At 45.9% G+C, this 11595-nt stretch overlaps 1 protein-coding gene across 1 annotated transcript in view; it reads left to right on the top strand.

The window, feature by feature from the left end:
- Positions 1-11210, top strand: part of LOC122920785 (golgin subfamily B member 1-like) — a 69971-nt gene extending 58761 nt beyond the window's left edge. Inside the window, 7 exon segments of the mRNA XM_044270513.1 lie at positions 960-1097; positions 1099-1113; positions 1404-1547; positions 2666-2763; positions 3170-3304; positions 9992-10103; positions 10348-11210. Coding sequence (XP_044126448.1) covers positions 960-1097; positions 1099-1113; positions 1404-1547; positions 2666-2763; positions 3170-3304; positions 9992-10103; positions 10348-10506 — 801 coding nt within the window. The 3' untranslated portion in view covers positions 10507-11210.
- The last annotated feature ends 385 nt before the right edge of the window (positions 11211-11595 follow it).

Raw genomic sequence — 11595 nt, forward strand, 5'->3', positions numbered from 1 at the left:
TGTAATTAAATGCTATTGCAAAAATGCTTTTCAGCCCAAAATACATGCATTTAAAGGGGTATTCACAGGATAGGTGATAACTATTAGATTAGTGGGGGTCCTATCACTGGGATTCCACCAATCATAAGAGCGGTAGCTCAAGCATTGTCACTGCCGCTCCATTCATCTCTACGGGAGTCCTGGAGACGGCCTAGTACAGTGCTTTACTATTTACAGCCTGCCCATTAGTGCCGGTGACAGACTCACTGCTGGGCGGGAGCTTCCACCTAGCAGTCCTTATGGAGAGCCCAGTATGTCACCGAAACTCCATTTAATTCCTTTGCCCTGTGCGATCCAGCGCAGGGCAAAGGAGAACTTCGGAGCATGTTAACTGGGGGCTGCCTGGGTGAAATTGTGGATATGTCTGGCTGAACCTGTTTAAGCAAAGAAAATGTCTCCCAGAAGTGTACTTACCTTTAAATCTTGGTGTTGTGATCTGTCCCCATCAGGCTCCGAACTAGCCATAACATGAGTGTTTCTTTTAATGTACACAATCTATAAGTAATACAAGGGCTCTGTTAAGTTCTGCTGCATCACTTAGGATGTGTTGGTTTCCATCTGTTACGTCGTCAGTCCTTAGAGCGGTATACTGGAGATTGATTTATTTACAAAGCCATGTCAATCATACTAAAGGGGAACCGTCGCTTTAAATAGACCACCTCTGGCCGGTCTGTGGCTAGCATTGAGGTTTTCCTCATTTTGGGACCATAATACTTACCAGAGAGCAATACATTGAACATATGGAGTATGGTGCCATTGGTCATTCAGTTTCAGCATCAATTAAAGGGATTGTCTCACCACAGACAACCCCTTTAATATCACCACTGGCCTCTAGACTCCCAGGGGTTATCCTTAGACTCAAATAATATTTTAGGCTTGCCAAGAGGAAAACTGTTCTGACTCCTGAATTATTTGTTCAGGGTGTGGAGAGAATGGCTCTGGTGGGGAGTCCTGTTGCTGCAGAGAAAGGAAATCTGGCTTTTGAAGATAAAGAACAGACAAAGCCTGAAATGCAGAGATACCTCCATGAAATACGACAGAGGGACCTGATAATACAAGCAGTTGAATACTAAGGTAAAAGTCTTTTTTTTTTTTTTTGCTCAAAGGCTGTAACTTTCCCGCCGCTTGGCAGTATGGCCCTAGTGGACGGCATGACTCATGCCCTACATGTATCATATATACTGCCCGGCCTCCTCACGGAACAGTGACAACCATGAGCGGCGGCTAGCTTCTTTGACTTGAACATGAGAAGAATAGCGCAGCAGTTGCAAGCAGTGTCATTCTTCTCCCTTATCGGTAGGTGCCTGCCTTCACAATAGGACGTGCCACACTGTTAAGTGACATTGATCCCGTTTTCTTTTTAGGCAATGGAATCTGCAGAGATGAATGCGGTTTTGTCTACTCAGCTCAAGACTGTATCGCATGGACTGAAAGATACTCAGCTCAGATACACTGAATTGCAAAATCAGTATTACAAGCTCCAGAGAGACCTACAGGTCACCAGCCAGGTGAGATCTTATTAAATAGTGTCTTCTAAACCCAAGTGCACACTCTCATCGGAAACCAAAAAAACAGGAATGAACATTTATTCATGCACTCTAGATCGCTTTGTCTTTGAATCTGGATCCTGATTTGGCAACGATGGGGAAGAAAAGCAAAAACTGCACCGTCTGGGCAAGTGCCACGTGCATTACATGGACATCCCATTAAAGGAGTTATCCGAGTAAAGATAATGATGACCTATTCTCAGGATAGATCATCATTATCACATCGGTGAGAGTCTAAATGCCAGGACACTGCCGATCAACTCTTTCATGGAGCCCTGCTGATTGATACGGGCTCCCAGCAGCTTTTTAGGCTCAGCGCCATACATCGTATAGCGGCTGTGCTTGGTTTGGCAGCTCAGCCCCATTGACTTGAATGGGGCTGAGCTGGAATTAGGCCATGTGACTGATGTATGGTGACATCACATGGCCTAGGGAATGGCGGCGGCTCTCACAGCCTCATCTGACAGCTGATCGGTGGGGGTCACAGGAGTCCAGAGGATAGGTCACCCGTAATATTTTCTGGATAACCCCTTTAAATTTGCAGGGCATGGTGAAATATCTGATTGTTGGGGTATCCCCTACAAATTAGTCATCAGCATTTTATCTGAAGATCTTTTTAACAAAAAGGGATTGTCCAAAGTGGACAACAGAAGCAGGATCCATTGCACGGAGCCTCAGCCACAGATTACATCACACCGGAAAAATAGCTATGGACACCTGACGGAACTGGAAGGACCCCATTATGTCAGCAAAGTCCGTCAGTTTCCAATAAGGTTTCTGTTGTTTTGATGGGGAAAAATGCTATTTTAACAATCAACTATGACCGAATCCACAATGGAGACTCCGACACAGATGTGAACGGTGCCCATGGGTGTTCTATTCTTGTGGGGCTTCTTTTTGTGTCAGTTGTAACTTTGCTCTTGAGCATGACGTAGGAATCGCTGTGTCCATATTCTATGGTGAGTTACAAGCTCTTTTCTATAGCGCTATAGATAAATGTACAAGAAATGTCTATTGACTTCCATCCGTCTCGGCCCCTTTTATCTCCTGCATTGCTAACTCCTACCCGTTTCTTGCAGACTGACATCTTGACTGAGGTTCCCCCCGGAGCTCCCCAGGAGAGAGCAAACGTTCTGGTGGAAATGGACAATGCCGAACTGGCTGACCTGAGAAGAAGGTTGGTTAATGTTCTCGTCTGCTCTCCGGAGACCCTTTCTGTTATGTATAGAGCTATAGCAATCTGTTCGCTGTCCTTGAGAAGAATGATATTCTGTCAGAAGACTCTTGATTTTTATACCTTTAGTGCAGGAGAAACGTGTTCAGATGCTGGGAGCGATCATCCTGCTCTCGGGAGATTCCGGCAGAAGAAATATTTTTCATTTAGACATGCTGTAACGCCGGAATAAACCAGGGGATGCATCAGATAATAGCCATGTCCTGTGGGTTGACGAATGATGACATTTGTTAGACAATCATCTCGGATTTCTGAACAAGATAGTATTGAACGGGGGACATGTCAGTCCTGTGGATTGCGTAACAATGGCAGCCGTTTAGTCTTGTGCTTTGGTTTCCCTTCTATTTAGGCTGGCAGAGGCTGAACTCCGTCACGATGCTACACAACAAGAACTCTCCGTGGTGTCTGACAGGCTGGCAGAGGAGAAGGCACAGAGGGAGGCTGCGGAGGAGGCACTGCATCTCACAGAGCAACAGAATAAGAGGTTTGGGTTTTTCAGTCTGATTTCTACCTGGAGTACAGGACACGCTTTTGCAATCCATTTTTTGTTGTTGCTCTGGAGCATCTAAAAAGGAGAAAGAAGCAACTCTTGCACATCGCCCTGGTTAAAAATATACTGCCGTTATGTGTATACAGCTCCTGCGCAGATGTGTGGCTTCATGGTTACAAGCAGCAAACAAACTGGTGACATCTGATCCGGTAGTCAGATGTGACTACACACAAGATTTGCTTGTGGTCTGTAATCATGGAGACTTGTAGGGCTGCATACATAAACCATTAGGATTTTACTCAATACTGTTTGCAAAGTAGATTTTGATTTTTATTTTATTTTTTTTATGCATTGGAGCAATACAAAATTGGTGGTGGCAAGTATACATCCCCTTTACATTGTAGGTGGCTTTTCACCTACATATCGGTGAACTGTGAAGACTGCTATACCTTTATATATAGAGGGGGTGGGCGGGTTATTCCCACCTTAGACATTTATGGCATTATCCTGTAGACTTGCCTTAAATATCTGTCTGATAGATGCCAGTCCCTCTTTTGCGACCCACACATCTACACAATGGGGTCCCCTCTCCTGTTTGTTGAAGCAGCTGCCTTGGAGGGGGGGCGTTGGTGGCCTGCATGCATGCCTGTGACTATCACCATTCTCCTCTATGGGAGTGACAGAAACAGCCGAGGAGGCTATACATGTAGATATGTGGTCTCTGAATGATGGAAATTACTACGGGTGGCTCAGGGTCAGTATAGAGCAAGGATGCCCAACATCCAGCCCTCCAGGTGTTGCAAAACTACAACTACAACATGGCTGGACATCCTACAGCTAGTAGGGCATGCTGGGAGTTGTAGTTTTGCAACAGCTGGAGGGCTGCAGGTTGAGCATCCCTGGTATAGAGAATCTAAGCATTATTTCTGATGGAAATCCTCTATAAAAGGGGTTGCATGAGATTAGAAAAACATCTACTTTCTTTCAGAAACGCTGCCTCTTTGACCTATAGGCCGTGTCTGAAAATACAACCTAGTCAGAAGAAAAAAGCAGCCATGGTTTTCTAATATCACACAACCCCTTTATTCTGTAGTTCTACGGCTATTTGAGTCATAGGTTTGCAGGTAAATTTTTCTCGTTTTCATGACTCCATCGTAGGATTGTTTGTTAGATCACATAGAGATCATGGACGTAATTGTGTCACAGCCTACGTCAGCCGATGGAGTATAATGTCCTACATCTTGGGGGGGGGGGGGATTTTTTTTTCCCTTAAAGTGATTGTCAGACAGTTGAAGAAATTATTTTTGCTGCAGAAAATGTTCTAAAAAAGAAAAAAATGACTCGCCTATTAAATCCTTTGCCGCTCAAGTGCTGATGCTCCACTGATCCCAGTTGGTCTTTGTTCATTTGGAGCAACAACCTACCTCTAATCACATGACTGAGACAGCCAATCACCTGCCTCAGCAGTCACGTGTCGTACATGCTAACATCACCGCTGAGTGGCTGCAGCAGGCACATAGGTGTACGCTAGTTCAAAGCTCCATGAAAATAAAGAGTGGCGAGGCCATTGGAGCATCATTTCTGGAGAGGCAGGGATTTACCATTTATTTATATTATTTCATGACAATTCTTTAATCTACTTTTAATTTCTTGACCTTTTCCTTACCACTATATGCATCAGCGGTAGGGTCTTTAAAGATGATGCCTGTGCCGGGTATCTGCTCTTTTGCAGACAGTTAACCCCTCATAGGATCTAAGGCAGCGTTTACCGGGAACACTGCACTCCCAGGACCCAAATGGCTTCCCTGCACGGAGATCTGGGAAGCTGGATCTTCTTTGTAATAGGCTAGGTCTCTCTGAAGCTTTAAAGACTATTATAGCTGTAGTTCTTATGGAGGCCTGCAGGTGGCAGGGCTCCATAGAAACATAGCAAACCTCCCATACACTGCGATGATAATTCATTGAAGTGAATAGAAGAAGCAATCGCATATTCAGGACCCCTAAGGGGACTTAAAAAAAGGTGAAAAAAAAGTAGTAAAAAAGTTTTTACAAATATTTTAAAACATTCAAATGATCCCTTTCTCCGGCAAAAAACGAGCTCCTGCACAAGATGATCGGCGGAAAAATAAAATAAATATGGCGTTCATAAAATTACCAATGTCCGTAATGTGCTGATCTACCCTGTCAGATGAATGTTGTAAAAAAACAAAAACGGTGCCATTTTTTGGTTACCTTTCCTCACAAAAAACTTAAACAAACACAGAGCGACTGAAAATCATACGTACCCCAAAATAGTACCCATAAAACTGTCACCTTATCCCATAAGTTTCCAAAATGGGGTCACTTTTGGGAGTTTCTACTCTAGGGGTGCATCAGGGGGGCTTCAAATGGAACATGGTGTCTAAAAACCAGTCCAGCAAAATTTGCCTGGCAAAAACCATACGGCGTGGTTTACAACCACGTATGGGGCGTTTCTGTAAACCGCAGGATCAGGGTAATAAATATTGAGTTTTGTTTGGCTGTTAACCCTTGATGTGTTAAAGAAAAAAATGGATTAAAATGGAAAATTTGCCAAAAAAGTTAAATTTTCCTTTAATTCTTGTGGAACACCTAAAGGGTTAACAAAGTTTGTAAAATCAGTTTTGAGTAACTTGAGGGGTGTAGTTTCTACATTGGGGTCATTTATGGGGGGTTTCTACTATGTAAGCCCCACAAAGTGACTTCAGAACTGAACTGGTCCTTAAAAAGTGGGTTTTTTTAAATGTTATTAAAAATTTTAAGAATTGATTCTAAGCCTTCTAACGTCCTAAAAAAATAAAATGACATTTACAAAATTATGCAAACATAAAGTAGACATATGGGGAATGTTAAGTAATAAATATTTTATGAGGTATCACTTTGTTTTAAAAGCAGAGAATTAGAAATTTAGAAAATTGCTAAGTTTTCAAAATTTAGGGTAAATTTGGGATTTCTCGTTAATGTCATTGGGGGACAGCACCATAGGTATATGCCCAGCTACCACTAGATGTCAAAAGGTTGGCTCCGCCCAGGTGGGCTATACCCTCTCCACAGCCACTAGGCTAATCAGTTTTTAGTCTAGTGCCGTAGGAGGCAGACATGACCTGCTCTGTTTGCAGGTCTTGCTGCTTTTCATTTTTATTTTATTCTTATTTCCTTTCTTCTGCAGGTCTCGGCCTGCTGCAGGATGGAGCTCCATAGTGGATTTCCACTTTAGTTGCACCCCCTGCGGGCGCGTACTTGTAGTGCCTACGCCGGTCACCCAGTCCCCCATTACTGCATCCGCAGTGGCATGCCGGCAATCCCAAGTAAGTGTTGATTTTGCCGAAGGGGTGACCCTACAGCGCCTGAAGACGCCAGACGGTAAGTATTCTCCCCTGCGACCCTGCCCCAGGGGGTCCCCCGGGTTAACCCCCCTTTTCTGGCCAGGGGATGGGATTCATTTTACTTGGGGGCCTGCTTAGGTCCCTCCTTCCCCCCTTGGTTATCCTTCTCCTCCATGGCCACCCATGCCTCTCCCGGCTTTTCCCTCTAATTTAGTCCCCGGCTTCTGCCGGGACTAGGCCGCATCTTCCCCGGCCTGTCCTCGGGCCCCTGGTGCTCCTTTTGCCCCTTTTTTCCCCTCCCTGAGCGTCACTCCTCCTCAGGAGCCCCCATCACCAGTTTTTTTTTTTCCGTTCCGGAGGGCCCCTCGGCTTATGGGAGGAGTTCTCTTCCCCTCCTATCCCAGCCAAGCGCGGGCTTTAACCCTGTGGGGGGAGGTGTTCAATTAACCTCTTTTTCAAGAAGAAAGAGCATCCATCTTCACAGCAATCCTCCTTGCACGCTGCTGCAGCACCTCTTCGGGGACATAGTACCTGGAGTCCGGTAGGACAGCCTCTGGCTGGCTGTTTTTCTTTTTTTCAGACTCCCTATCAGCCCCCATGTCCTCTTCCAGAGAGGAGACTCATTCCCAGCCCCCGCTTCTGGTCGCCATGTATTTTAAGTGCGCCCGTTGCGATAAAAAGTTGCCATGCGGTCAGCTCTCTCTGTTTTTGCGCAGTAGGCCCTTCATGTCTCTCATGCTGAATGGGCCTCTTCCCTGTCCCACGTCATAGGGAACTTTGTACCACTCTCACAATCCATAGTGGAGTCGCTGGACCGTTTGCCTGTCCAAATTGCGGCCGCCTCTGCCCCTCCCAGGGACTCCTCAGCGGACGGGGCACGCTCACATTCAGACACCAGGTCCCACAAACGAACTTGGGTTGTCACAACTATGTCCCGCTCCTTGGGTCACCCCAGGACAGGTCTGAGGCTGGTGACGTATTCTCCCCTGCCGCATCTTCCACCTTCCCGGGGGACACCTCTGCACCGATTCTGACTCTGAACAGAGCATCAGGCGGTCTTCCACCATACAGAATCTCTCTGGGTGGTCAAAGACAAATGTCCACTGAGGAACCTCTACTCTTCAGGGTTGGTACCCACTTTAGTGGATGTTCAGATGGTTGTAGTATGTACCTGGTAACCATATGTCCCCCCCCCCCCCCTTCTTGGGCGGAGTAGAGTTGCAATTGTTAGATCCAGTATATGGCTGGCTTGTTCAGATCTGACACCCGGTGCAATACCTCCTGAACCAAGCCCTCTGCGTGCACCAGGTCTCCTCATTGCCCCTGTACTTGGCATGATTTTTACTTTATTAGTTCCTCCTTAGGCTGTTTGGAGTCCTCTCCCTTCTACTCCAATATCTCCCAGACGTATGTCTCCGCTTGTATTATCAGGGCCTGCGACCGTTTCCCTTTTCCCTGAGACTTCATTTGGCCAGCGATATCTCTGGTCTTACATTTCACATCGATTTTTTTAGTTCGTTTTTCGGAGACTCTATCCTATCCTGGCCATTACCCAAGTCCCCCTCCTCCCCCAGGGGTTAGCTGCTTTCTCTAGCAGGATGGGGTTTCCATCGGGTGTTTCTCTTTGCCCACCTGCCTTGCTGCGGAAGGAGGCTTGCTCCCTTCCCATGGTTTCCCCTCTACCCTGGCCTTTACAGGAGGTTGGCCACAGACAGGCCATGTTTTTGATCTGAGACAAGTTAGTTTTTTTTTTTTCCTTGCTGGGTCCTCTTTCTGGTTGGGTTCCTTTGCTTCCAGGCCTTATAGAAGCTCCTTCCTTTTGACAAGGGGCGGTCCCCACAGTGTCTTTTAGCTTGTTTCCAGGAAGTTTTCTTCTTGGTTAAGGACTGCTCCGTCCTTTTTCAAGGCATTTTTTCTCCTGCCAGGTACTGGTACCCTCATAGTCTAATTTTCTTGTTGGGTCTGTCCTCTTATGGATTCTCCTCCTGGAGCATCCTTCCATATGCAGAGCGCTAGGTCATTGCCAACAGACGTTGCTGGGCTACTCTCCTGTTTCTTTAGGAGGGGCTCTGTTTTGTTTTTCCAGATCCTTCCTCGTGCTCCTTAGTGCGCACTTGTTCAACTCTTGGTTCTTGCGCAGGACATCTGCCTTGCTCCCTATCCCACCTCGGGAGGAGCCGGGTGTTTCCCTTGTTTTTTCTTGGCCTTTTTCCCCAGGCACTTGTCCTTGGGATCCTGACAGTCTCCTATATTTTTTTCCTTTGGAACCATTTCATGCTATTGCCTCTCCTGGTTCGGTTGGGTCACAGGGTTTTCCAGAACCTGTGCATCCAACTTTCTGCATGAGATTTCCTTCCCACCCTCGGGGACTGCTTTGGGACGTCCCATGGTGCTGTGTCCCCCAATTACATTAACTGAGAAAATTGGATTTTTGTACTTACCATAAACTCACTTTCTCGTTCAATTCATTGGGGGACACAGATCCCACCCTTTGTTTTCACTTCTTTTCCTGTCACCGGGCTGCTGTTCTCGTTTCCTTTCCCGGTCCAGGACATGTTGGTTCTTTGCTTTTGTTTCTCTCTCCTACTGCTATTGGTACAAACTGATTATCCTAGTGTCTGTGGAGAGGGTATAGACCACCTGGGCGGAGACAACCTAGTGGTAGCTGGGCATATACCCATGGTGCTGTGTCCCCAATGAATTGAACGAGAAAGGGATTTTACGGTAAGTACAAAAATCCCAATTTTTTTTTTCATAAATAAAAGGGGAAATATATTGACTCAAATTCATGAAGTACAATATGTCATGAGAAAACAATCTCAGAATGGCCTGGATAAATAAGTGTTCTAAAGTTATCACCACATAAAGTGACATGTGTCAGATTTGTAAAAACTGGCCTGGGCAGGAGGGTGAAAACTGGCCCAGGTTAAAGGGGTTGTCCACTTTTTCCTGTCCCACCAGAACTGCAAGCTATTCGGTTTTATGAGAATTCAGGCTGCCATTTACTCCGGCCTGTACGGTGCTGTAGCTACAGACTGTCCTAAAACAGTGGGATGGAGGAAAAGCCACCATTTGAAGTCCCAATTTCTTCCTTGTTCTATCCCTGACGTGTAAAGATGAAGTGGCCCCTATAGCGATATTACAATATGGAGGTCACATTTATGAAATGGTCTACCAACATAACCTTTTACTGTTCTTCTCTCTTTTTTTTTTTTTTCCTCTGTTTTATCTGTACTAAACATTCTGCATTTCATAAATTGTTTGCAATCGCCTTCTAATTATCCAGAACTGGCACAGCCGTCGTCATTTACAAATATGTTGTGTCTGCCGGTTTTAGGCTCGAAGCAAAGTCCTCTTCCAGAGACTATGAGTTCTCTCTCCAGATGGATTCAGACGACGAACGGGAAGCCTTAATTATTGATCCTACTCAGAATCTAGCTGTTAGAACAGTAAGTGTCTATCCAGTGACATACACAAAAGAGGGGGGCCCTTGCCAAGCTCATACTGGGGCCCACCTTCCGGTGCTGGGTTTTGCTACCCTCAAATTTGTTGCTTTCTTCACGGTTCCATGACCTGTGGACCAGTTCTCAACTCCCTTGCTTTCTAATATTGCAGTCCTTAATATCTCACCACCCATTTGCCAAGTGATGGGCCCCATCAGTTTAAGGAACCATCCACTTACTTTTCTTGCAGATCAAGAGCTGTAACGTGGCTGTCCGGAGATGGCTGCACGGTCGAAGTCTTTACTGCTCGAAGCTGCTGACCTCCAAATCGAAATCTCGCTACTTGCTCTTCGCCTACCTGTTAGGACTGCACGTCCTCATCTTAATGTGCCTGACCGGGGCGCTATAGCCGAGGAGATATCTCTGAGCAACGTACTTTTCCGTTAACTCTTTCTTTGGAGAGGACAAGTCAGGAGCATCACCAAGCAGCAGATAGACGTGAATATTCCACCTTGGCTGGAACCATGGGTGACATGAAAGTGGTGTGTGGAGGAGCGAGTGAGAGGTGGAAGATGCTAGATATACTGTACATGGGGTTATTGTGCAGTAGACATAACATGAGGTCCCCAGGGATCTTGCAAATCGAACCAGGCCCTAAAAATCTGATTATTTTGTCCAGACCAGTCCATGCATAAGACTATGTACCTCTGAGAATCCTACTACTGACAGAGCCCCAGAAGTAACCAGGCCGACTGAGACTTGAAAGATAACTGTGACACTAAATGCAAAATATGGGACTAGTATAGTCCTGCATCCATTAGGAGATTTGGGGGCAGGTAACAGTCCCCATGTCATCTGCAGCTGCTTGCGCTCATCACTAGGCCAACGTTAATATCTGTGGACTCATATGTGAAAATAAGAACCACCTGACACTAACATGGATTTGGGCAGAAATCCAGGAAACCTGATCATGGGCTGCATTATACAAGCTAATGGGGCGGTAAGAGGTCTGCTGTTTTTGCTCCTGAAACAGCACCACTGGCTTTGTCTGATAGTGTAGTCCTATTCCCGATCTATACCTAATACTGGACTACGTACCAGGATGGTGCTGCATCTGGAGGAAAAAAAGACCACTTTTTTTTTTTTTTTTTTAAGGAACTCCTTTAAAGGAATGTCCGAATAGACTGCAATGCTTAGTGCAGGGCCAGCGGGGGTGGAGCATGACTCAGGTAGGTTCTGTGCTCCTCCCCATCAGGCCCTGCACTAGGCATAACAGTACTTGTTTTGCTTGCAGTGTTCCTTTAAGATACTTTCCGCACATAAGGACACGGCTGAGTAGATCGCACTACTGACTAGTATATACAGGGTGAGGCCCCCCCCCCTCTCATTACATTGCTGCTGATAAATCTGCACTGGCCGCTGTTGTGTACATATACGTAGACCTGCCACTGCTGTGTGTAACCTATACTGTATATTTTGGTTGTCATGTAATATAAGT

This window comes from Bufo gargarizans, chromosome 10, assembly GCF_014858855.1.
Source record: "Bufo gargarizans isolate SCDJY-AF-19 chromosome 10, ASM1485885v1, whole genome shotgun sequence".
Taxonomy (NCBI): Eukaryota; Metazoa; Chordata; class Amphibia; order Anura; family Bufonidae; genus Bufo; species Bufo gargarizans.